At 46.1% G+C, this 27,167-nt stretch overlaps 1 protein-coding gene across 2 annotated transcripts in view; it reads left to right on the forward strand.

The window, feature by feature from the left end:
- The first annotated feature begins 2,571 nt into the window (after nucleotides 1–2,571).
- arhgef18b (rho/rac guanine nucleotide exchange factor (GEF) 18b) overlaps nucleotides 2,572–27,167 on the forward strand; it is a 63,116-nt gene continuing 38,520 nt past the window's right edge. The window contains exons 1-10 of one of the 2 annotated variants that reach the window (XM_069186156.1): nucleotides 2,598–2,733; nucleotides 7,955–8,082; nucleotides 8,186–8,631; nucleotides 10,332–10,452; nucleotides 11,260–11,374; nucleotides 12,012–12,066; nucleotides 12,803–12,847; nucleotides 14,196–14,273; nucleotides 15,403–15,508; nucleotides 17,589–17,772. In XM_069186156.1, the coding sequence (XP_069042257.1) occupies nucleotides 2,658–2,733; nucleotides 7,955–8,082; nucleotides 8,186–8,631; nucleotides 10,332–10,452; nucleotides 11,260–11,374; nucleotides 12,012–12,066; nucleotides 12,803–12,847; nucleotides 14,196–14,273; nucleotides 15,403–15,508; nucleotides 17,589–17,772 (1,354 nt within the window). In that variant the 5' untranslated portion in view covers nucleotides 2,598–2,657. Of the gene's footprint in view, nucleotides 2,734–7,954; nucleotides 8,083–8,185; nucleotides 8,632–10,331; nucleotides 10,453–11,259; nucleotides 11,375–12,011; nucleotides 12,067–12,802; nucleotides 12,848–14,195; nucleotides 14,274–15,402; nucleotides 15,509–17,588; nucleotides 17,773–27,167 lie in introns of both variants that reach the window. The other variant, XM_069186155.1, reaches the window with a different exon arrangement.

The following is a 27,167-nucleotide window of genomic DNA, read 5'->3' on the forward strand; positions in this document are numbered from 1 at the left end:
TTGAACTTTTCTTGACCCAAAGAATGACAAACGCAATCATCTCCCACCGCCTCGTTTTCTTTTCTCTCTCTTTTTTAAAAAAAAAACTAAATGACAACAGGCTCGTTTCCGCGCACTTCGTTTTTCCTTTCGCGATCTGCGAACGGCGGGGAACACGTCTGCCAACAGGAACACCAGCACACGAAGCTGAAAAGAAAAAAAAAGAGGAAGCCGCTTGTGTCAAAACCTGCGGTCAATCGGCACCTCAGCTCTGCTCTCCTCCCCGCCTCTCTTCCAGTAGAGCCCGCTGAGAGCGCGGTGACGGGACGGGATGGTTCATAATTAAGGTCCGGGGTGCGAGCCGCTTTCTCCTGAGCTGGAGTCGCCACAGCCTGTTGGATACCAGTGGAGAGGGTGGGGGAATGTTCTGAACCCGTCTGTAAGTTCATTTGAAGTCCTACTTTTTTTTCTGCAGTGTGTGTGCGCGAATGTGCTGGACGCGGGGGGGGTGTTTAAAGAGCTCGGAGTGTGACTTGATTCTGTCTCGGTTATGCCGCTCAAGGGGAGCTTGGAAAGAGGCGAAATGAGCATATTTGCACCCGCCAGAGCGAGCCTAAGCACCCTTTCAATTGCACTTCGAACCACCGGCATGCATTTGGGTTGGAGTCTGCAGTGCATAACTATACAGCGCATTATTAGCGATGCAGAATCTATAATCAACACCTCAAAGGCATTAACACATCTTAAAAGGCATACATCTGCACAGAGGTGGTTATTAACTGCTGGAGTACGTGTGTGCTGCCCTAGCCATGTCTTCAGCAGGATTTCGATGGCGTCGAACCCCGAGTTGCCCGGTGGTTTGACTTTTGCGCAACGCACCGTCAGGAAGCTGTGCGAGTTATTTTTTAAAAAACTCGGCCGCGTTCGCACCCTGCGTTGTTGTGAAGTTGTTGCAGTCGCTGAGCATTGGCGCACCCTGAAAGAGTGCAATTCACGAAACTATGCTTATGTTATCAGTGATGCAGATTCGATGCTTGATGAAACCTTGTAGCATTCCCTTGTCTGGGAAAAAAACTAAGTTTAGCTGTACAGATTACTGTTGATTACTCTGAAGTATTCTGCAAACTTTGCAATGATGCCACTGTAAAAACTTAATCTGATAATATGTAATAAACTGAATGTATAACGTCGTTGCAAGCGAAGATCCGTGCCTCAGGCGGATGTACAGGATGTGTGTTCATGAGTCCTGTCACTAGAGTTGTTTTTTTTTCTTCTCGGCGTTGATACAGAATTTGTTTTTCACGTTGCGTGAACCATCTCGCTACTTTACAAACGCGGTAGAGTCTTATCGTCTTCTTTACGTCTAAACCACAGTCGTGTATCTAGCGCCCAGCTCCTCAATCCACCAGCGAGATGAAAAAGAACGAGATGACTTCGTGACCTATATTCTAGTTGTGAAAATGCAAAGTGAAGCCTCTCCACAAACCAGCTAGTAAGTGTTCATGGAGGCTGTCCGGGATTGGTGGGTTTATCAACTGACCTTAATCTCCTTTTACGCTTTAATTACTGACATGACATTGTCATCCTTTGTCTGCTGGTCTTCTGATATATGGCTCGTTATTAAACAGTAAAATGTGAAATCTTTAAATATTTAGGGCAGGTTTTTCATAGCGAAGTGACCGAATTTGGAGTCTGCATCACATTTCCAGAGTCTGCCTCCAAAACAACAAGAAGTGGCAATTAAGTAACTTGATAACGGGCATAACTGACCAGCCTTTCAGTGAGCCACCAGGTGGCGGAAAGCACTAACAACTTGGAACTGTCAAATGTGCTTTCATTTAATTGGGAAGAGTTTTTTTTTCCCCACAAATTCAAAAGCTCTGTGCGCGTTTTAAAAATGTCCGCAGTCGATCTGAGGAATGAATTCCAGTTGAACTGTAGCTTGCTCTTAGGTATCTTGTGAAGACTTGAGTCTCAGCAGTAGGTCTTCAAGGGGAGATGGAAACCTGGAGCTAAACCATGCAGTGGTTTATAATGTCAGCAGGCGCACTTGTAAAATCCACTCTAAGTTTTCCAGGGAGCCCGTGCGGTTTATTTAGAAGGGAGGTTATGTGCTGAGTCAGGCTATTGTTGGTGAAGAAATAAAAATACAGGCGCTTATGCCTGAAAGCGAATTTCTTTTGGCCTCGTTCGTCTTTATTCGCGCGGGAGTCATGTCGGTGTGTCTGCGTTGCTGATGCTGGCAGCTGATTTCCCCCATCACTGCCCAAGACCAGAGCTGTGTTCCAGCAGGTCCGGTCCATTTCTCCAGCACTTCTGAGCTCCTACCGGTATTTCAAGTGTTAATCCTTACCTGCTTCCTTTGCGTACAGTTTCCTTGGCTGTAGGGTAGGGAGCTGAAGCTCAGATTCCCCTCTTTTCCCTCGTCCTTTCCAGTGCCTTAGTCTCTCACCTCTCCCTCTCGCCCCTCCTCTTTCTTGCTCCCTCCCTGGTGTCCTCTCTCCTCCTCCCGGCTCCCTCTTCCCTGCTTCATTCACTCCGTCCAGCCCTCCCTGTACCAGAGCCCCTGATCCTCCTCTCTCCTCTATGAGCTGATCCTTCCCTGCTCCCACACCGGCACCGGGAATCCTGCTCACACTCGTCCCCGCGGTCCCACCTCTCGTCCCCGGACCTCCCCAATGGCGGACTCCCCCCTTAACAACTCCTGGCCTTCCTTTTCCAAGCTGTGGATGAAACGCTGGTCCTTCAAACGAGGTAGAATGTTTGTCTGTCCATCTCCTTGCCTGGCTCCCAGTCGGCAATTCTTTTTGCTTCCCTTTTCCTGGTGGAAACGCAAAGATTGGTGGATTCCCCTCCCATCTGAAGCCAGAAAGAAACTTTGTTCAACTTGTCGAGCTGTTTCTGTTTAGTTTCCTCGTTTTTCCAGAGAGTGGCTCAGTGTCCCAGCTGTCTCGGTTTTACCTTTGCCCTCTGGCTAGCTCGGTCTGAAGGTAAAATGAACAGCTGGGGTGTCTTCTAAGAGCAAAAGCTGTGCGATGGCGTATTGGGCTTTCTCAGCTAACTGCGCTTCACTTTGATTCCTCAGTCAAAATTCATTATCCGCCTGCTGCCAGGGAAACAAATTCTGACCTCACCCTGGTTTTGTTCCGTTTGATCTTGATAAAAATTAAGGAGCGTGTCGTTGATTTTATTTTCATTTTGTTGCATGAAGTTTTTGTTTTGTTTTTTTACAGCAGCACCACAGGGTGTTTGATAGCTTGTGAGACATGAACTCGCCTGTCCTAGGCCACAGATGCCGCTGTAAATCTTGGTTCAAGTGAACAGGCGTAGGTGGGGAAACTGTTGAATAAAATGTAGACCAAACATCTGTCTGAACCCTTTGAAATGGGTTTCTCTGTGCTGCTGAATTGTGATTGTTGAACTGCGACAGGTATGTTAAGGTTAGACGGCTGTTTAAACAAATAATCCATCTGCTGAGGAAAGCACAGACTTTCAGCTGCGCTGTAAATTCAAATAGCTTGCAGTCAGATATCGCTCAGTGCTGTAGAGCTTCATATGGTGCACAAATGGGAATATTTACAGCCTCATCTGACATCTTGAATGATCTGTGGCATGGAGGTCGGCGCGACCGCCTCTCAGCTCTGGGGTGCAGACTTCGGTTCTGGATTGAGGCACAGTCTGTGTGGAGTTTGCATGTTCTTCCCATGTTGTTTTTCCGGGTGCTGGAGTTTCTTCAACCTTCCAAAGACTAGTTGGCTAAGGTAATTGGAGTTCGTGTGTTCCTCCGAGGTAGACTCCGGATTCCTTCAGTCCTCACCTGGAATAACCAGCTTCCTGATGATGCTGGATGGATGATATACTCATCCCCACCTCTTGCTCTGGCGGCAGCTCTGACTCTTAATGTATATCTGGGAAGAGATCTCACCTCAAGTAGCCACCCTTGACTTAGTGTGGGTGTAGATTTAATGATAAGTTGGATGTTTTTTTTTGGTTTTTCCCCTGATTAGATGGTTCAGTGGTTACTGTGCACAGAGACAGAGGTCAGATGAAGGACTAACAGATCCCGTACTGATCAGTAGTGTGTGCCGCTGTGTGGTGAGGTGACATGATTATCTGAGCAGACATTGAGAACCAAAACTGTCTCGGTCTGCATGAGTAGAAGTGAACCTGCACATTTATGGCAGTCTGTTTCCTTTTTTGAAACCAGCAGTATCATTCTGTTGGGGGGGCATGACATTGCCTGGAGTTTCCTTTAACCCCACACGATTACCAGTCAGTCGTTCCTCGCAGGCCTGTGGAGAGGAAGGCATTGTGGGGCTCAGCTCGGCAGGTGTGGGCTGTGGTCAGGAACAGCAGCCCTCCCTCCTCTGTCCCTCTCTGTCCTGTCTTCCACGTGTCTCACATGACCTTTGTCTGCTCCCCCACTGGCCACAGTCTGCAATCCCTGGTCACAAGAGTCAACCCCAAAGCCAGATGAGTCAAGCGACCAGAGCCTTAAGATGAGCACATGCAATCCTGCATGCAGAGAGGTGGAGACTCCTTCTGCTTTTTATTGTTTTTGCTGAAAGAAAGAGTCCAATCACACTGTGCAGGCTTATATCTCATTAAATTCCCCATGAATTAGTGCTGTCACCCACTGTTTGTAATAACAGTTGAATAATTAGTAATCAATAATATCTCCTCTAACGGGCCGGCATGCTAGTCAGATTAAGCACGGCTTGTTTTGTGAATCTCAGCACTAAAATAACTCTTATAATCCTGTGGATAAACCTCATACTGACATAACTTAAGCCCTCAGATTCCTCAGCTTTATTCAGCTGTACTCCTGAGTATGGTTTGTCAACAGGAGAGGAGCTGGCTGCTAATGTTTCATGTGCTGTGTGAGCAGAGAGACGGGGAGCGATAGACCTAAACAGTCAAGAGCTCAGGGTGTGTTATGTTTAATCCAGAGTAATGTCAGATCAGAACTGTGAGGCCAGCCATAAAAGGATATTATTACTGTACAAGCAGCATGCTGTTCCAGGCTTGTGTGCAGTAAGATGTGAACTGTAAGCGAACCATACCTGCTCACCAAGAAACTGTTAGTGATTCAGGGAAGGGAGAGAGGGTATGCTTTCTTCTGCTTTCGTTCAAAGCAATGATATAAGTGTTATTGTTCACTGAAAAGCATGTGCAAAAAATAATAATAAACCCACTTGCTTGGAGGAGGTGGACACGGCTCTCCTGGGGTAACAGGGTCGCCTGTTTCTTCACTCTCTCGGTGACCTCAGCGCTGGAACGATGTGAACGTTGGCCAAACCAAAACCCCCTGAGACTGCGATAAGGTCTCATTTTTATTTCAGCCCCTCCTCCCTCGCTGTCTTCGGGGGGAGAAAAAATGTCTGATTTTAAAAGGCAGCCTGGCGGTGCTTGGGGCTGCGCTGGGGCTCGGGGTTCAGTCCCTGGGGTGCTGTCTGGGTGGAGTTTGTATGCTCTCCCCATGTTTGCAAGGGTTTCCTCTCATACTCCCAAGACATGCTGGTAGGTTGACTGGCTCCTAGAAACATTGGCCCTGGTCTGAGTGTGTGGTCTGCCCTGTGATGGACTGGCGTCCCATCCGGGGTGTGTCCTGCCTTGCACCCGTTGCATGCTGGGATAGGCTCCGGCTCCACCCCCCCCACCCCCCCCCCCCCGCGCGATCCTGAATTGGAAAAAGCGGTTAGAAACGGGATGAATCCCATTACCAAATCAATCAAGCAGATATCTTCTGATTAAACAGTGAAGCATGAACCAGAGAACACAAGTGGGAAGTATGTAGAAGTACATTCAAAACTGAGAACAGGAGGCATGTTTTTACCCAGATGTTATGGGAGTGTGGAACAAGCTAGCCAGCCACATAGCGAAAGCAGATTCCTCGAGTCCCTTCAAGAACTGGCTGAATGAGATCCGGCGATCAATAATCTGCTCGCTACAAGAAGGGCTAAACGGTCTTTTGTGACCTTTCTTTTGTTCTCATCATCCTGATTCGAACCAGCGATCTGTGTGGGAATGGGAAGCACTTATGCTGCACTGAGCTCGATGTTTTCCCAGCTCTTAGCCTGGAATCCCCAGTAACAGCTGCAGGCTTTTGATTGGAGTTCTGTGCCATTCACTTCGGGATTGTACTAACAGTAGTTAAGCACTATCGGAACTTTCCACATTCTTATGCCGTCCTGTCTGATGATGGCTTTTTTAGATATTCTGATTCTTACCTTTTTTTTCCAACAGGAAAATATTTCAAATTAGGGCCTTACTTTTGTCCTGCCTTCCTTGTGTATTGCTCATGATGTTTATTTGTTTTAAGGATTGTGTACTGTTGTACCAAGGAACTAAAGAACATGAGAGTTTGTATTTTATATATACTGTACATTTTCATCCACTTCAACCAGCACCGAAGTGCTGCCCCCACCTGGGTGACACACATGTGCCATTCTGCACCAGCAGCCCCAGCTGGGTGACACACTGGGGCCCTTCTGCACCAGCAGATCAGGTGGAGGAGTGAGAAATTGCTTATTCAGTTCAATCAAGGGGGAGATGTAGTGAAGGCAGATTGTTGGAATTCGGACTTTACTCTTAGTAACATTGCCAAGGGATTGTTAGTGATCAAGAAGTGAAGACAGGGGTCCAACATCTCACCCGAAGGAAGGCGTATCCTACAACAGGGAGACTTTTTACACCGGGTCTTTACTTGTTTTTCACTGAAAAAGTTGAAGGTCTTTAGTTTATGAAATGCAATAATGAAAAGGCAACTGCCAACATGTTTAGGTACATCAGAACATAAATAATTTAATCCATCTAGCTTTTATATGTGTTTTTTCCAGTAGATAATTATTCCAAACCAATCAAAATCCAGAATCTGAAAATGCTTAAATGAATTCAAATGAATCCTGTCATGACGTCAATGAACTGTTCAGTTTTGTGAACTGAGAGCTCAGCCAGAGCGAACCTCTGCAGGTGTGTGGGTCCCCTGCAAGAAAATTGGGAACCCTACTCTACTATGCAGGAAGAGCACAGCTGGCCGTGTAATGCCGAGCGGACAGCAGTAGTCGTGCTCGCCGCACGAGTCAAGTCCCGTTATGAGGAATAAGGGAAAAAAATAATTGCTTCCATAAATCCTTTGGCGTACGTCAGGGCTGGCTCTGTCAGAATTGCCTGTGATTGTTTATATTGCGTGTTCTCAGCTCAATCACTTTTAGTGCAGTGTCTCGGTGATCCCTGCCTCCCAGGTTCATGGGCGTTCTTAGTATTGAAAACAGCAATGGCCTGATCTCTGTTATGTGTCTGGTGTTAGTTTGATTAATTGTCTTGCCCATCAAGCTGAGCGCTGCATAATGCAGAGAGTTCAGGGTGTTCTGTCAACAGTCAGTGTTATTATTTAATGTGAATCCTCCCTGTTCTGCAAAATGTCAGTTTACCTAATTGCCTGTGAAGTTCTGTGGATGTCATTAGAACACACACAGGCATGGAGAGAAGGCTTTGCGTGTAAGGTCTGTGGATCTCCACTGATAGGAAATTCCTTAACCTACGCTGCATCCGTTCCCTATCCCCTAATCCAATTGTAGATTTGATCAGGATCTCTTCATGCATTTTTTCATCTACATGGGCTTTAACTGTGCATTATACACTGACATGTCCCTGTGGAGGTGCCAATTAAATATGAAGATGAAAATGGATTTTTCAGAGCCAAGATGGTTCAGTTAAACGGTGGGCTGCTGTTAGGGCCAAATAACCTGACGGGAAGCGCAGATGATCTTCCTGTGCCAGAGCCCCGGCTTCTATTTGGCACAAGCCATGGAAATGAGGATGAGTGTGATAGGTGTGCGCGCAAGTCTGATTCTTCCTGGCTTTGTTCCCTTGTGTGTCTGCTGGGGGGCTCGGGGATGCTGGATAACCTGGCTTGCCTCTGGGAGCAGCTGCGGTCCTGGTTCTGACTGGCCTGTCCCTCCGTGTCCCGCAGGATCGGAGTGCAAGCCGTGCTCCCGGGAATACTCCAGCGTCTCGGGAACAGGATGCGTGTCGCCATCCTCCCTGTCCCCGCCTTCCATCGCGGAGGACGTGTTCTTCAGCAGCACCACTGAGGAGAAGGTACTGCCCCCGAGAAAGCTTTTTTCAGGGTGACCGGTAAACCTAAGGCCTTGTCCTCGCGGGGTTTTGTTAACACGGTTGTGTGTCTCTGGGGTTGTTGCAGGATGACTCCTCCGGCGATACGGATTTTGAGGACCGCGCGCTGGATATCGACGGCAGCATCGAAGACCTTCTCTCCCTAGAGCCCTCCCTCCACGGGACGGAGTATTTCAGAGACTTGGGGCTGCAGGTCCCTGAAGCGAGCAGCCTGCCGAGGGGTTTACAGTCCTGCCACACCCCAAAGCTCCTGCCCGAGCCCACCAGCAGCTCCTGCCCCGGGTCCCTGTCTCCCGCCGAGCCCGCCGCAGGCATGCAGGAGGGCAAAGCCGTGGACACCCGGGAGTCGGGCGCGGGGGCGCCCCCCGCAGCTGTCTCGGCCACGGCCCAGGGGGATCCGGAGTTCCTCGAGGCCGAGGAGCCGGAGTCGTTCCCCATTTTGGTGAGGTCCATGTCCACTTCGCGAAGACACAGCTGGGAGGTGCCGGTGTCTCCGGTGGACTTGGGCAGAAGGTGAGAGGGGAAGGGGGTGGGGGGGGATGGCGGCTAACCCACTGAGGTCTTACTTCCTACTTCAGTAGGCCAGTGTGAATGTGTAGGCAGCAGTCAAGTCATCAAGATCCTTTAATAGGCCAGTGCCGGGTCTTCCAATCCACTCCATAGGCTCAGACAACACCAGAAGCTTAAGGAGGCGTCTGGATTGAAACTACTGCACTGGAGTGAATTGAAAGAGCTGCAGACTCTTTGAACATTGTTTTTAATATCATTGGCTGCTTCATAGGTTACCCGTTCGCTCTCAGATCCTGTGTCCTGCCTTCCTAGACTATACCCTGGAGCTTCGGTCTTGAGCACCCAGCACTTGAGCGAGTCCACAAATCCACCTTAATTGCCATGTGCTCAATTGCACCTGCCCTCTCTGCCCCATGCATTCATGCAAGGGCAGAAGTTCACCCTTCTCCAAGGCATTTTCTCAAGGCCACTGTTCAGACTCCAGCATTGTAAAAAAGGAAACGGGAGAGGCATGATTTGAGGAAAAAAAAAACAAGGAATCTTTCTTGTAAGTTGTGATTTTGAGGTAGTTGTATTTATGAGGGGATGGAGTGCTTTTCATTCCCATTCTCAGATTTGAAACTCTGCTGTGGTTCTTTCAGCACAGCAGCGTCCTCACTGTCCAGCAGGCAGGATATGGGCTGGACTAGCAGTCTTTCTGCCTGAGCTAGAAACTGGAATTTAGTAGATCAGTTTGTTAGCTGAGTATACCACTATTTCATAGAATTTCAGCTGTGGTCTTATGAGTCAGTACCTTTAGCAGTACCTTATTCTCCTAAAAAATGGCAGCAGATCCGAAGAACACAAAAAAATCCAATTGACCTCTTCATTCTATTTTATTTAAAGCGAGCGTGTCGTAGGGTGTGAAGCCTATTTTAACGAAAAGGCAAAACCCTTCAAAACCACATTGCTAATTTTAGACTTTTTGCATGAGGCCTGTTTTGGTTAAGTTAACTGACTTCCTCATTCAGGCGGAAAAGAGAAATGGCCGCCCGCCCGCTTGCCCGCCACACTGCCACCTGGCAGGTGATGCCTCTCTCTTGCAGAGGCACTGGGGAGCCATTGTACTCTCACAGCTGGAAAAGTACTGTGCTGCGCTTAGACGCGTTTCCTGTTAACCTGTGAATCTGTCACTTGTATATGGTGCTGCGGTTACCCTGTATGACGCGCTATAAATAGAGCGGAGAGAGAGATCAGTGAAAGTGGAGGACCCCGAAGGCAATCTCTGGGACGCCCGTGGAAGTACGGTGATGTGACTGGCAGCTCGGTGCTTCTGCACTGCAGGAAGTGGTCTGTTTTTATGTATTCTAACCAGTGGTTAGTTTCTGCTGGATAGCACTACAGCTTGTTTTATTTAACTGGGCAAACTACTCTTAGGTTTTGTATGTAAAATAAACGTATTACTACTTAGCTTGTGCAGTTCACAGACCAGTTATTGCATTAAAACAGCTGTGGAAGTATCTGGTACAAGTTATTTTTAGGCATCTATGGCTATAGTATATCATACATCACCAACCTCCCATAACCCCCCCCCCAAAAAATAAAATAAACGTGCAGCGTTGATGAACGTGGGGCAGGGGAACTGCCTGCAGCTTTCAGGTTGCTGGAGCAGAATCGCAGGACCCACAATGAACTCTCGCATGGTCATCTTTGATCTCCCCAAGGTTTAGTCTGGACACAACAGCCATGGACAGCGATGGAGACAGAGAAGAAGACGGTTCGCCTGAGACATCCCAGGACCAGCGGAAACTGTCCTTCGTTTATCCTGATTGCCCCACTGGGGAGGTCAGTGCCTGTGTGGAAGACAGGAATGAATGACAATGGGGAAATAACGGGATCCCAAGCTGAAGGATAACATTTCAGTAAAACTGGCTTATGTGATAGGCAGGCCTCTTGTGTAGTGGCTCCATTGTGTCCTATGTCAGTACAGATTCTGGTGTGCAGATGTTTATTGGATCTACTGTAAAGCACAACCAAGAGCACAGGATGATAGTAAAATACATCTTAGTGCATTAACGAGTATACACCCGGGAGTTGTGCATGCTGACCCAGCTCGGTAGTGTTTGTAGGTACTGTCTTCCTAAACAATTTCCATAAAAACGATGACTAGTTCCTGCACAAAGATCCTGGTTATTGAGAATCTCATTGTAAAGGTGCCCACCACCCCCCAGCACTGGCTATAATCTGTTCTTGCAGAAGTGTAGCTTCCATTAACGAGCACCATTGGTTTGAGTCCCAGCTTGGGATTCTGAATGAAAAGCTGCAGTAGATTGATTTCTTGGACTGAGGTTCATGGATATAATTAATAGGGAGACGTACTGTTGGCAGATGGCTGTGCCCGAGCTCCTCTCTGCTTTTGTTCCAGCCCGGCTCCTTTGATTAACCAGTGCTGGTTCTCTGGCAGAATTCCAGTGTCTGTCTGGTCGCCAGCTTAGGCGCTCCGAGGTCGGAATGAGGGATGGGGTTCTCCTCTGCAAAGCCCGCAGCCCTGCGCGCGGAAGACTGGGGCAGATAGCGCGCTCCTGTCGGGGGCGGGAATCTGCCCCCCCGTCCAGTCGCTCAGAGTTCGTTTCCCCCTCTCTCTCGCTGCAGGACGAGGACGAGGCCGGGAAGCGCTCGCGGTCGAAGTCCGTGGTTCTGATCGCGGAGAAGGTCAGCACAGCTCGGATGTCACGCAGCTGGGAGGTCTCTCTGCAAGGCCCCAGAGGTCAGTGTGTGCAGACGCCTCCACCTTGGGGACTGTAGAACCACTGGGCATTGAGTGGATCGGGACCAAACAGGGCTGTTTCTGAAGAAAACGTCAAAATGTTTCTTTCCATGCATTGCTGTCCTAGGGTGTCTGACTTTTTCCAAAAAAGCTGACAGCTCTCCGGGAGGGAGCTTTCCCACTGGAAAGTGGTTTAAGCCCAGAGCATTCTGTGATGTTTTCATCATTGGCATAAATCCTTGACATTAATTTCAGCTGTGGTCGTGCTTGATTTGCTCGATTTACGAAATTATGCCAGCTGTTCAATGGCCACATTGAAATTTGCTCGGCTGTTCTTTTCCAAACCTTTTTATGGGGGTGTATCGGCCAGGCCTGGGTACCTAAGGGATAAAACCACAGAATTTAAGTCAGCGCCAGGTAAAATCACCGACCTGTTACAGTAATCAGGTGCGCTATAGACAGTGGATGCCTACTGATCTTCAGCCCTACTTCCTCAAGGGTTTTGTAGCAATGATGGGCTGAGTAATGAACCGAAGCCAAGAGAGAAAAAGAAACGCACTCAATTAGAATATAATTAAATAGAATATTGAAAATGTATTCCCATCCTCATCCCCATCGCTCGATTGTGTTCACACAGCTGAGGAACGGAGCACAGAAGAGAACGAGCCAAGCCACGAGGAGCAAAGTCGAATGTACGTACTGCACATGGATGGCGAAACGCACTCAGGGTTTCGAGAAGATGGCAGTAAACTGTGGCTTTCTTCTTCTCCGGGAGTGAAGGGTTTCCCATAACAAGAGGCCCTGACGGGTACCTTCGCCCACGTTTTCTTGAGGTTACAAAACCACAAATTCATTAGGTCTTGCTAGTAAAGTCCTCATCTCCAACAGCACTGAGCCTTCGAAGTCACTTTAAGAGTGCTGTTTCTTATTTACCTTTACGTAGTCTACATATTATGGTTTACCAACATTAACCTTTTACAGCTATTGCTCCAGCAGACTCGACAGAGGTCTACTATTACTACGTGTGTGAAATGTTGGCTGTGTTATGTTTAAGGGCTTGCGCTGTTGTTTAGGTTGAGGGTAGGGTTAGGGTTAGGCTTAGGCTTAAGATTTAGTTTATGAAAGCTCATGTGCCTTTCATGTCTTTTGGAGAGTCATAAAAGGATAGAAATCCTTCATATATTATGTAGCCTTTAAGAAGGTGGAATTCCAATGTCCTTCTCATTGACCAAGGTCATATCCTTGCTTTCCATCTTCATCTAGCTTCTACCTTGGTGTAGACAGCAATTCCCCTCCGTTTTAACAGTGGTTAAGCTAGTAGCTGGAGGCACACTGTCCTCAGACTCCACCAGCAGTGATGTACAGGCCTCCCCCTTGTGGCGATACTGCTGAGCTGAGCACACCGTCTCAGTGTGTTATTTGTTGTAGGCTGATGGTACAGCAGGTCCTGCAGGAGTTAAAGCAGTACCACGGGTAAGTAAGAGGAGGCTAAGGACTCCCAGTTTTGGGATTTGTATTTCTGGCTTGTCTGCCCGCCTTTTGAACAAATCTGCACCAATATGGCTTCATACGTATTGACTCACTTCCTGCAGCTTGAACGAAGCTTCTCAAGGATGATACAGAGGAATAAACCCCAATCAGTCCAACGGCCTGACAAAATGAAATTCTTCAGTTTCTTCAATTGAGCTCAATTCTGGTTTTAACGCCTAGCAATCTTTGCCAAGTTTTCCTCTGGGAGGCCGTCATGACTAGGTGTTACACAATGAGAAGCGCCTGTTGGTTGACATCCCTGTCTTTAAAGCCACATGAGAGGCGTTGAGTGCTTCACTGGCTGTTGGCTGGAGTTTTAAAGGCTGGCAGACAAGCAAGAAACAAACTCCCAAAAGCAGGGGTTCAGACCATGGCCAGTTGATGCCTGCTTGCCGTGCAGACTGACCAGGGACAGAAGTTGTCTGCTGCCCTGAATAACACACTTACCCCTTTCTGAGAGCGTCCTGCAGCAAAGCAAGCTCATCGAAAGGACACCCTAGAACGCTTGGCTGGGTTTGCCATCATAACACAAGGTTTGTGGTCCAGGAGTGTTCGCTCGCTGCATGTGCAGAGTCCCGGGCACGTTGAAATGAGCAGCCCCTTTGCCATCAGGCGGAATAGTGGCGAATAAAAGCATGCTTTCAAGAAGCGGAGAAAATGTCAAATACAACCGTGCCCAGGAGCAGGGCCTGATGCAGATGATTGTGTTGAGGAAACACCAGTGTCGTTTTTTTTTTTGGAGGATGGGGTGCTCATTTTAATATGGTAGGTCTCTGTATACGTTTGTACGCTTGCGTCCCTGAAAGCAAACAACCCAGTCTTTTTTTTTTTGTCTTCGTGCGTTCTGCTCCTCCTTTGGTTTTGACCTCAATCAGAGACGAGCCGCGCCATCTTCTCCACCTTATTCCCGCTTGGGTGACAGGGTGGGAGACTGAGGGTGGCATGGGGGCACGATGCCCGAGTCTCGTCTGCCTGGCATGACGCAACGCCCATGTCCTCGCCCCTGTCCGGGGAAAAAAACACAACTGCATCCCTGGGTCCTTCACTGGCATCGACCAGCTCACTGTTGCCAGAGCTGGAATGGCAGATGCTGCAGTGACGTTGCCTAAAAAATGCTTTTTAAGGCTGAATCACAATTTCACCCGTCCCTGGTGAAGGGTGTCATTCTTTTTACTTTTTACACCGTATATGAAGCAGTTTGCATGCACACCAGGGCTGATCCCCACTGCGTAGTCTGTGCACTGAGAAAAAAAAGGAGGTGGATCTGGTGAGCAGTCTCTGTCTTCTGCAGAGCCAAGCAGAGGCCCGGCCGTGGAGAGGGCAAGGAGGCCTCGGAGAGCGTGACCTGGTACGAGTTTCTCTCCAACGAGTGAGTCGGGGGCTTTTTTTCTCTCTCTCTTTTGCTTTTTGTTTCCAGAAAGGCCGACGCAAAACTTTAGCCAGGTGAGAAACGGATTGTAGGTCCTGCGATGAAATCTAAGCGTTAAATTGTGGCAGTGGTCTATTGTGGGCCTAGGATCCCCATGACGTTTTCACCCTATGTAATATTCTGAGCTGGAGTTGCATTTTTCCTCCCATCTCGTGGCTGTTAATTGAAGTTAATTGAGGCTGAGCCCTGGATGAATTGAATCCAGGCGTGGCTTGCTGATTGATTAAGGTTAATTCAGCCTCAACCTCAAGCATAAAAGACAGGGATTGGGAAGGTTCGGTTTCTTTCATTGATTTCATTTCTGATTCTAATGCGCAGAAGTCTTCACGCAGAGGTTTTCTTTTGTCTGGAAACCAATGAGTTTACAACAGGGTTTTCTTTTGATTTAATACTTGCTGTTTAATGGATAGCCAACCCATGGTAATCAGAGGTCTTAAGACCTCAGGTTTTGGTCCAATATTCACCTTTGCTTAAAGGGACATTGTTATAAGAACAAGAGGGATCTTGTTTCCCTTTTTCCTGACCTATAACCCTGCCGTCACTAGAGGACAAGTCTGAAAAGCTCGGCTGTGGAGACTAGCCCACCTGAGGAGCCACAGTCCTGCAGTGGCCAATTTTGGGCAGAGCGGTGGCTCTGTGGTTAAGGATCTGCACCTGTGACTGGAAGGTTGCCGGTTCAAATCCCGCGGCCGGCAGAGGAATCCTACTCCGTTGGGCCCCTGAGCAAGGCCCTTAACCCTAACTGCTCCAGGGGTGCCGTACAATGGCTGACCCTGCACTCTGACCCCAAGCTTCTCTCCCTGTCTGTGTGTCTGTGTCTCCATGGAGAAAAGCTGGGGTATGTGAAAAAGACAAATTCCTAATGCAAGAAATTGTATAGGGCTAATAAAGAAACATTATATTATATTATATAATATTTATTTCTCTGCCTCTTCTTTTAATGGTTGTGTTTTTGCGTGTCCAGGGGGTGTGAAGTGTCGTGCAAGTTGCCTGTTGTTGCCAGAGACAGACACGCCTTCGCTTGTACGTTTGGCCTGAACCTTCCTCTTTCCGGTGCTCTTTCTCGCAGAAACGAGGATGAGGAGGAGCGGACAGAGAAAGTGCGGGGCGCGACAGTGAAACGAAGACTGAGCTCCCTGAAGAACCGGGTCACCGGATCCTTCCAGAAGGACAAGGTGAATGAGAGTCTGAAGCAGCCTTGTGTATTCCAGTTTAAAAGCAGCCTGCCAGCAAAGACTGGCCTCTGCGTTTCCTTTTTTTAACTTGCCAGTTATCACAAAACATCAGGTTGTTATAAATATGGATGAGTATAAAGTCTGCTAATTAACATTCTTTTCCAGTAGGACAAGGAAGTATAGTGCTAGGGAAGGAGGAGGGAAGAGGGAAAAAATGGTGAAATTCACAAATATACAGTAAATTCAGCAGTAAAAATAATCCACCTCTCCCAATTTCTATCAAAGATCTCATTCTGGAGTCTAAGCTGATAAGTTAGTTTTTCCATCTCATAAATCTCTGAATTCTCTTATTAAAATGACCACCACCATACATTTTAAGCGAAACAGTGGCCCTGAAAACACACACCCACTTTTGCCTAGAATTTGAGCTCCCCGGGTGTTGCTGACAGAGGCTTCAGCTCTTTCTGAAGAGCCCCCTTCTCCACTCCTTGCCTTTCAAGGATGTTCGGATATGTCACGAAGTACAGCTCTGTACTTTTCCGGTTTGGGAGCTAAGCGCCGCCTGACTGAGCTCTCTTGCCTAATCTTCCTGTTCTGAGGTGAACAGTCCCCCACCCCCCCCCCACATACACACACCACATCATCTCCCATCAAGCCCAGTCAGCCTGTCTCGTGTTTTCAGTGCTCGGGAGCCCTGCCTGGTACTTCTGCTGTTCTCCCCTCCTGACTTCAGAAGCCCAGCAGCGAGGGGTCTGTTTATGCCAGAGACTTTGCCAAGAGTTTTGCTTTGCGTGCATCGAGTTCAATCAGTGTGTCTGTGTGGGATTTGGACTCAATTTAGTTCGTGTTCTTCGTGTTGTTTGACTGACTAGGAGAGTGTGTGACATTCTCAAACAGCAGGATCAGAATTTAGATTCAGTGGTGGTGTTTAAAATATTCTGATACCACGTCTGCCCTTTTACAATCTGTTTAAATGTGTGTTGTGTCCTTACTCTAAATGCTACATTTATAGCAGCACAAGAGGTGGCACGAGGCTGCGTCTAATGTTTAACAATGGCTTAAAATACCCAGCTGTATAAATGGGCACTTTGGATTGAACCAAATACATTTCTGATCATGTTTTGACTGCCTCATCATCTGTGAGGCTACTGAAGACGTCTGTGAAATCGCCTCTGTGGTTTAAATTCCGTTTAAAAATGACTCAAAGAATTCAATTTTAACACTCATCCTACAAACGACACCCGCCCCGATACGAGACTAATACTGAAGGGCGTATTCACAGTACAGATGTCGTTTATTTTGTTTTCATTACAATGTTAAGACTAATCTAGTAAACCTTTTTAGACGTTGTTTATACCATGCAGCTGGACCCAGAATAAATAAAATAAAAATGCTACTGAATTTTCCAGTACAACCCAACATTCCTATGTGTAATGGGCCGGGAAGGTTAATTAGCTTTAACATCTGGTTACTTGTAATACCTGTCTTTGTATAAAATAAAACAAAAATGGCATTTTGAGCCAGTATTGCGTATATTTCTAATTCTCCACTTTCTTAGTGGCTGGAAATATTTTGAGCTTCCTTCCGTTGATGTAAACCAAAATAGAATCGTACACAAAGAGTTCTCCTCTCTGACTAAAGAAATAAAAAAGTGCTCATCGTTTATTACAGTTAGAATAGCTGGAGAGTCCAGAAAGACATCTCGTCAGCCTGAGGGTCTATATTTCTTCATAGATTAGAAACTTTTCTGTATGTTACACATGTTCATCTTGGTAATATATTTACACTGATACACAGATCTTCTGTTCACAGTGTCTAATACTTTTATGAATTATGAATTGAGCTTTATTGCCCCTAGGGGAATTTGTCTGGGTTTGTGTCCACCAAGATCTTTCCCATTGGCAGGGAAGTCAGATATACACAGCATCACGAGGTGACACTTTTTAAAAGTGTAAAAGGACATCTCTTTCCTTCCATTTTTCACAAAACCACCACCGACTAGCATTAACGCAGAAGAAGACTTTCAGAGTGTGCTCTGCTATAACTGTTTTTTTTCCCCCCCCATTTTTCTCCTCTCCAGGGTAAGAATCGAGAGAAAGAGCAGCAGAAAGAGAGGGAGAAGGAGAGAGAGAAGGAGAAGGAGCCAAAAGAGAAGAGACGTGCGAGCAGTGGGCACCAGTTCGTGCCTGGCACCTTCTCCAGCTGTGCCACTTGCACACTGTGCAGCAAAACTCTGGTGAGAAAGAATGGCCTGCAGTGTCTCAGTGAGTATCACCATCGCAGAGCTTGCACACAGCTCAAGGCACCACCTGCACTCTCTGGGGAAACCCTTCGCTTGGTGTTGTAACGGCAAACACAGTTCCACCTCGACCCACCTGAAACGCCCAGCTTAAGGACCAGGTTACTCTTGCACGGCACAAGCGACCTGCGTTTCAACGTGCACTTTTCACCGTCGGTTGCTCTGCAAAATGGCAGAAGGCTCAGAAGCGTTTTTTTTTCTTCTTTCTTGCACGCCTCCGCCGTGCCTCCTTCCCGTCAATTGCAGCTGACGATTTGGCAGTTTCGGTTTTGAAACCGAAACTTTCAGTCTTCATGAGCACCACGTTCTGGTATTTCACCAATAGGAAAGGGAGATTATGTGAGCTGATCAGGGTAAAATAGTACAACGAGTGCGTTGCTGAGATAGGGCTTGAACTAGGCATCTCCTCGTGATAGGGACAATCGCAAGATGCCCCAGATTATTGTATCCAATAATGCTTCCTCACAGTACTGCATAGAATCCTTTTCTGTGCCCTGTTCTACTTGAACATCATAACTCTCTCACTGTGTGCACTGTTGAGTGAAGTATAGTTTTGAAGTGCAGAAAATGAAAGCTTATGTGCTTTGAAGGATATGATCACTTGAGGCTGATCGCTTTAAAGTCACCCTGCAACACTTTTGCACGTTAAGCTTACTTGCTGGAATGTCTGTGCATGGTAATATCTAGGATTTTAAATCCAATTTATTCAGCATCTTGTATTTTGTAAGCTTGGGGATTGAACGTGTTAAGTTCATTGAACTTAACACGATGTGTTCACCATTTTGAATCCTCTGCACTCGGCATGGCTGGGCCTGGTCACAGATTCTCTGCCTGTCCCATCAGTTTAACAGCATGCACAGAGACTCGAAGGCCATTTCAAAGCTGTACTGTTTGATTCTCATTGGGAAAAAAAGAAATACCCCTTTCACCTAATGTGCTCAAAGCAAGGGGTCTCAGTCTTTCTCCTTCTTCTCAAGAATACACAACAAATGAACTAACTGTAAATCATGCAGATGTTTGTCATGAAGCATTAACTACATTCCAGGTCCAAAGGTACCTCTCTGTTGAAGCAGAATTGCCATTTGAGTGATGGTGAGGACTCTCAGGGGACCCTGGATTTCTCTGGCTAACTCGAAATGTTTGCTATTTTGGTTCAGTGTTTTTACTTTTCCTTGGGGGGGTGGGGTTGTCAGAAAGGAATTCAAACTTTGAATTGATACAAAAGATTGTTAGAAACAAAAGCATACTGCTGTCAAGGACATTGTATTTTTCTGCTTTTATTTTTACTCTTAAGGATTTCTTTCTTCTTGCTGGAACACAAGCCTTGACTACCTTCTCCTGAAATTAGCCATTTTGTTTTAAGCTCACAAGAAAGCCTTCTAGATCCGTACAGAAATAATCCTATCTAGAGAGAAACAAATGCTGTTAAAGAGGAGCAGAGCATAACCTGAGTTACAACAATTAATATTGGCTGCTGATATTTACTCAGAGTTCCTATGATCAGTTATGGTATCATTTTGGGTCTTCTGTTCTGTTGGCAGCTTTCAGTTTTTGCACTGATTAATTATAATAGTTTATTCCCTTTCTCAAATGTGCAAATATTAGGACCCGCAAATCACTCATCTTTATTACTGTTGTTTTTACGTTTGAAGCTTTTATTCATTGAAGGCTATCACGTTCCCCATTTTAGGCTTGAATAGTTTGGTAAGGACTTATGCATGTGGGTTTGCTGGAGCATGTGGGAGTTAAATAAAGGCTGTTTAGTAGTATCTCTACCTGGGGTTTGAGCTTCAGTCCTGATTACAGGATGTCATGTTTCAGCCCAACCTGTAAAATAAAATACTACACACAGTAAGCGTTCAGATCTACTGTACGGTCGGATGAGGAGTGAGCATTTGTATGGTTCCTAATGCAACAGAAAATTGGATTTTCAGTATGAATTTTAGTGGAGAGAAGGACAGTTTTTTTTTACAGTAATCAGGATGAAATTTCGTAGTGGAGATCCTCATGGTTCTCTTAATGTGAAACGACAGCAGAAATGTTTTATTCTCTGCGAGAACCCTTTGTAATCATCGTCATTAAATCGGTTCGCTTCTCTTTTTAACAAGCAACGGTCAGCTGTCCGTTAGTAGACACCTCGGCATCCTGCAGCATGGTGTTCTGTGTTGTGGAAACTGTTCTGTGTCTTGCACAAATATTTTGTAAGCTTGCTTGGTAAGAGAGCTAGTTGCGCCTGTAGTGGCCCAGAACAATCCTCAAGGACGTCTGTGCTTCTAAATGCAGTACGGGTCCTATTTTGACAATTGTAGCCAATAAAATGAATCGAATCAGGTTTACCTTTGATATTTTGGGCTTGAATCAGGATTTTCTGATTTTTTTTGTACTTTATACTTAACGTTTATTTTTTTTATTTAATCTGAATATTACACACCTCGAGTACAAGTGTATTTGATCCACTTTGGATTGCAGTATGTTATGGCCCATGCTCCAGAGCTTAGTGTTGCCAAGCAGGTGAGAAATACTGTAATAGCTGTAGAAGGGACTTTTAATTTGTTGGTCCTTTACTTCTTGAAAGAAAGGCCCTCTTCAAATCCCACTTCCTCAAGTGCCTTGCTTCTTGTAATTCAGAAAACTTTCTTCCAAGTCATGTGATACAGTCATGAGGAAGACTGCAAGAGCTGAACTTCCATTGGCTGTAAACAGTCAAACAGAAACTCTTTTCATTCCTTTTTTTTTACACTGGCAGTGAAAATGTTGCAAATATAAATGTTATGCACTGGTGCCTATTTCATGTTCTGTTCCATTCTTCTGAGAAAAAGGAAATTGGATTATTTTCTGGGGTTCACTGACTAAGCAAAGCAATTTCTTCCGGTGGTGTACGTCCCTAACATTCCTCTCGCTAGAGTGAAATTGGTTAAAAGTCACCCGCTGCCTTTTCCATTCTGCAGTTTCTGAAAAGACTGGGATCTCATTCCTGGATCTGCTCCTAGATGCTTTCTTATTTTGAAGTTTTTAAGCAACAGACTGACAATTATGAAGCCAAAAATGCAGCACTAATTACTGCTTCTTTGTGGTACAGAGCTGTTGGAGGCTCTGAGGAAATGCCAGGACTCATTAATCTCAGGCTGTTTCCTCTGCTGTTATAAGGAGTTATCATGATTTGCTACCTAGCACAGTCCAGATATGCCAGTGTTCCTTTGAGCGGTGTGAATGAAGCATTCCTGTTTAATACGAGCACACAAATCATGTGCTGTAGAACAGTAAGACTTCTGCGACTCATTCACCTTTCTGCAGTTGTTTTTCAACTCATTGATCATTGATTAGCTTTTTAAATCCTCTTCCTTGCAGTGAAGTAAATGGATTAATAAAAACACATTAACTGAGCATCAAAAGAAATGTAGTTCTTGGAAGAGCAACAGAATGAAGTTATTAAGATCAGACCACTTTATTGGCCATATACAATTTCTTGCATTAGGAATTTGTCTTTTCGCAGACCCCAACTTGCTCTCCATGAGACACACAGACAGGGAGAGAAGCTGGGGGTCAGAGCGCAGGGTCAGCCATTTATACGGCGCCCCTGGAGCAGCTGGGGTTAAGGGCCTTGCTCAGGGGCCCAACAGAGTAGGATTCCTCTGCCGGCCGCGGGATACAAACTGGCAGCCTTCCAGATCCTGAGCCACAGAGCAACCACTCCGCCCTTTATTTTTCTCCCATTATTAGGAGAATTAAAATCCTTTTTGTTGCAGGTGTTGTGACATTTCATTTCAGTGATATGCCAAAGGCAGAGTCATTATGTGGAGTAACATTTGTCACCAGCATGCAGTCGACTGCCAAAGTCACAAGGTAGTAGTGTGAATGCCCACAGCTGGAGGCAACACAGTACCACTGTAGCACATTGCTTTGCACAGGTTGTAGATTCCGTTGAAAGGGATTCTGGCCCTTTCTTCTCATAACTCGTTGGCAAACATGATTTTTTATGTTGGTCTCTGAACCCTTGGTGCCACAGGCCAACCCATGTTTCTTGCCAGTTCTAACTGGGGCTCAAGTCTGGTGAGCAGGACATCCTTGGCTTCATTGTTTCATTCTCATCTTGCATGAAAGCTGCTGTTACACGAGCAGTAGGACGTCTTCCATCGCCCTGCGGGAATGTTGTCACATCAGAATGAGCCCACAGGAAGGGCAACCACTGAGGTCCCAGGAGGACTCAGTTGGCGAGACCAGGGGTTTGCGAACTCATGGTGACTTACAGAACGTTCACGATTTTGTGCTTCATTTTGGAATTGGTCAAATTTTTCTAGACCGTCGATGAATTTATTTTGTACCCAACATTTAATAAGCGGTCTGAGAAATTTGGGACTGCAGCTCCTCTTTAAACACATCTCCGTGGAGCTCCCGACTGAATTTGAATAGAAACTAAATTAAGCCCTGTCCATACATGGGTCCCTGTGTTTATAGAAGGCTCGGAAAGACAAAACGCAGGATCACCCAGGAGCAGACATAAATCTGCAAATCAGACAACAGTTTGGGAAAGATTATATATGGCTATTTGGATTCGTTTGCTTATTAAACAAGTCTAGCTGATGTATTCATTGCACGGTGCGCACAACAGCACTGCTGGGCTTGGATATAGTTTAACATTAAACAGCCTGGGAGGCCGTCCGGTTGCCAAGATGGCAACAAGGAACATCAGGCTCCTTGACATGAGTGCTTAACGCTACTGGATGTCCTCACCAAGCAGAGTCCCTGCGCGGTTTTCACAGGTTGCTAGTTCTTCCTTGGATGACGGGGCTTTGGAGCATATCAGCATGGGGCACATCTGTGCTTTAGCAGGATTTGGGCTGAAAGTCCATTTTTAATTGGCAGTAAAAACAGATGTTTTTACTTAATTGCTTACACTTATATAGCGTTTTTCTGGACACTCCACTCAAAAGTGTTTTACAGGCAATGAGTGCACCAGTACACTCCCCACACACCAGCTAACAATGGGGAGGAGAACAGAGTGAAGAAGCAGCCAGTTCAGAGATGGGGATTATTAGGAGGCCATGATTGGTGAAGGCCAATGGGAAATTGGTTACACCCCTGCTCTTTTCGAGAAACGCCCTGGGATTTTTAATGACCCCTGAGAGTCAGTTTTACATCTCATCTGAACTACGGCGCCTTTTTACAGTATAGTGATCCCATCACGATACTGGGGCATTAGGACCCACACAGACGTGGGGTGAGCGCCCCCTGCTGGCCCCACTAACACCTCTTCCAGCAGCAGCCTTAGTTTTTCCCAGGAGGTCTCCAGGGCTTCAGTGGTTGCCAGTTGGGAGGGTGATATGGCTGCTGGCTACTTTTCACATTCTTACTGCAGTAGGCTGTGTGCAGACAACCAGGCTCTTGGGCCTCCTGTGTTTTCTGAAGTTGTAGCCAGAGGTGATTATTCAGAGTGCACCAACTTTCAGGGCACAGAAAATTCAGTGTCAGGAAACTCACAGCCAAAATGCCTTCCTTGTGACAAATGGTATGAGAAAGTCTTACCGCTTATGCAGTTAAAGGCGCATAACTGATCTAAGGGAATTCATTAAGTTGTCTTGGTCATATGAAAGGTCATGCAGACTCCACACAGAAGGTACTCCAGGCTGGAATCAAACCCAAGAGACACCAGTTGTGAGGCTCAGTGTTTTGCTTCTCATGTTTAATCACAGTTATCCACTGTCGCAGGGATGAAAGTATATGAAGATAAAAAACTGCTTTGCATATATGAACCATTCTTAGAGGTATGCTACGGTTTTTCATAAAACATATTCTAATACTCTATAATAGCGGAATTCTATCTGGAAACATCAAATGTACTTGGTGATTGTCACAACTAAATTAGTCAAATGTTTGTATCGCGTTTGTAAAATTGCAAAATGTTTCTGGCCATACAGCATACACAGAGTGCAGGTATGCAATAGCTGTACTGCCCCCAAGTGTCGAAATATCTGCAATGCAACAGTAAAATATTAATGGAGAAGTCCACTCTGATGCTCAGGCTCCAACAGGAGATAACGTACTGGGCTGCCAGCTCTGATGGGTTTTCTCTCCTTCTCCAGTAGGGTTGAGATGTGTGGCAGAAGGTACATCTCAGTCTCTGTTCCTCCCTGCTGCCAGTATGAACATAACCTGTCCTCTCTAGATAGCCAGGGCTGCCTCTGTTGTCCCCTGCTCTGGTGGCTGAAAGTCTCAAGAGGAGTGCTTAAAGGAGTGACTTCTCACGCAGTAATCTATAATATGAGCCATACTCCCCATGTTGCTCAATGTTACGTGGAATGAAGAAGTCATGATTCACCAACATTTTGTTTACACCCATGTTTCTGTAAAATGAGACAGAAGAGAAGTAACAGTGAGTAAGATGGTTACATACAGTAGTCACCACAGAGTCACGTCTAAATACAATCTAATTATGAAAGGCATGCAAGTCCTGCAGTGCTCTGCTTTACTTATTGTGCTTCATAGCATTTGCAACTCAATATGCAGTGAGCGTTGGGTTTAATTCCAAGCAAGGCTGGGGTATCTAATTTCTATTACATATCAAATTTAGACGGGTCACTTCATAGGGCTAGTGTATTTTGGAAACGTCATGTTCTCTCAGTTAACATACTGCTATTGAGCAGGAGCAGCAACTGTAGTATTACTGTTTTCCTTGCTTAGCATAGGATTATGTACAAGTTGTTCACGTTTTGCTCCAGAAGTATTCTCAGTGTCCGAATACATAAAACACGTTCGTTAATATAGATGCTGTTAGTAGGGGGAGATCACAAACAAGAGGTCACACCCTCCTCCCCCCAAAAAAATCAATCCCTGTCTGGAATAATGCATGAAGGGTATCGCCCTCTAAAAAAACACCGACTGGCAAGGGTACCTATCCGCCATTGTTCCGATAAGTTAAAAAAAAAGTAAACTAATACGCTCTAGGTGTGAACACCTGTACCCACAACAGGTGAAGTTTGCGCTTTTCTCAGGCATTTTGTTTAGCAACCTCACGCTCAGCACCAACGAAGGTCGATTCTGGCTTCAGCCCAGGACGCTCCCCTTGGGCTCTTTTCGCTCTCTGGTTGTTGCTGGCCGGTAACAGGGTGAACCTGTCCTGCGGTTGAACGCACGACTGCGGTGCGGCCCCCGATGGGGACGCTGCGCCTTTAAGAGCGGACCCAGCCCCATGGGCGGCGAGACTGTGGAATGCGCGGTGCGTGGATTGTGCCCCACTGATTGTTCCCACAATGCCTTGAGAGAGAAAAAGGAACATACCGGAGAGCAGGGAATGTTGGAGATTTTTTTTTTTTGGCATTGGGGCTGTCGGGTTCACGTCACGCTGATAGGAGGACGAAAACAAACGGGTTGAGTACGATAGGAACAAAAAGGATTTAGACAGAAACGCACGGATAAAGTTAGGGGAGGGAAGTTCTGTTGTCTCTTGTACCGGAGCCTGTAAAAGAGGTAAGATTCCCCCCCTCCGGTTTTGTTATGTAGATAGCTACCACCAAGTGCTTCAGGCTTGATGTTGACGTGTAGGCCTTTCGCTGTCAGGAGTCAATCTGTGCTCCGGGATCGAGACTTGTCAGTGGGCACGGGTTTTGTCAGAACAGCGGAGAAGAAAAGAGACGAAGTTTCCGTTGGTTTTTACTCGCCTGTGGGATTTCGCGTCACGCAGCTAGCGTGCGCAGGTGGAGTCGTGGGTTTGTGCGATCGGGTCAAATGGTGCCGTTGTCCTGTTCCTTACAAGTGTATGTGCCCTTTACTTTTTCAGCAGGGATGTAAAAAAAAAATCTGTGCCTGTTTTCCTTTCCTCCTAAGCACTGTAGGTAGTCTGTTTCTTTGTACTCGCTGCGTCCTGAATAAACTTCGGTATTTACATAAGTATATTTGGATGAAATGCAAATAACCGGCAGGGTTTATGTTTGTTTCTGTTCTGGAGCAATATGAAACAATGTGATTTCAACACGTATTTTCGAGAATTCCCTCTGATGTTTAATTATGTTTCTGGTTTAATCCATTTATGTGTGGCCTGGACATGTTTGAATGTGTTGAATAGAGAACGTGGATTTAAAGCAAACATTAAGAGGCTTGCACGGCACAAGTGCCTGTTTCGAAAACCCAGCCACAACAATAACAGACTTATAAACGTCATTGTCCGTAACTGCACTTAATTATTTGAATCTTCAATTGAAGGCCGGTCTAGTGAGGAGATCTTGACACTTGCTGAAATATTTATACCAGTCATGTACTGTATTAGGTGATGCAACTCTTCCTGGTTGTATCTGTTGAGGAAGAGGTGAATGAATGCTTTAAACGTGCAAAACAAAAAAAAAAAAAAATGAAACTCGGGCATGTACTGCACCAAGAACATGCTTGGGTAATATCAATAGTCTGTGATGCTTTGGGAAGACATTATATCTGTGCTTGTTTGTTGGTGACCTTAACAAATGTGCCTCTTTGCAACCTGAGTCCTGATTCATAGTCTGGTGCCTAGCAACACCTGCAGCTGTAAAATGGCTGAATTGCTTCTAGTTCAACTAGAAAACACTTGCATAAAGCATTGCTTCTTCAGGAGGGTGCTACTGTGCATGTGTTGAAGAATGAGATCTTTCATCACAGGGAAGTAAAAAAAATCCCAGGCGTTTCTCGAAAAGAGTAGGGGTGTAACCCCCAGTGTCCTGGCCAAATTTCCCCCTGGCCTTTACCACTCATGGCCTCCTGATAATCCCCATCTCTGAACTGGCTTCATCACTCTGCTCTCCTCCCCACTGAGAGCTGGTGTGTGGGGAGCGGACTGGCGCATCATCCAGGTGGGGCTGCACACTGGTGGTGGTGGAGGGGATCCCCATTACCTGTAAAGTGCTTTGAGAGGAGGGTCCAGAAAGGTGCTATATAAGTTATTTCTTCCTTTTTATGTGTCCTGCTGTCACATTTGGTGACTTTTAGGTCAGTGGTTCTCAGTCCTGGCCCTGGAATATCCCTTTCTTGTGTCAGCTGGTTTTCATTTCAACTAGTCTCAGTGCTAACTGGTGCCTGTTACTGGTCTGCTTGCTGCCTTGTTTTCAAAACCACTCCAGAGCAGTCCCTTTCAATCCTGATCCTGTGTAACTCTACCCTCTTCTAAATCTTGGGGGCTTTTATTCAAATTTGCTTTCAGGTCCTGAAAAGATGAATGAGATTTGTAATTGGCGTGAACAGCATACTAAAAGGTGAGTTTCAGGGTGAAACTGTTGCTCGTTCAGGTGTGCTGTCTGCAGTATAACTACCTGGACTGAAGCAAAAAATAAAACAGACTCACTGGCTCAAAGATTTGGACTGTGTGGTCACCTAGATTTAAATGAGTTGTACCAACATTAT

The sequence above is a fragment of the Lepisosteus oculatus genome, chromosome 29 (genome assembly GCF_040954835.1).
Source record: "Lepisosteus oculatus isolate fLepOcu1 chromosome 29, fLepOcu1.hap2, whole genome shotgun sequence".
In the NCBI taxonomy this organism is placed as follows: Eukaryota; Metazoa; Chordata; class Actinopteri; order Semionotiformes; family Lepisosteidae; genus Lepisosteus; species Lepisosteus oculatus.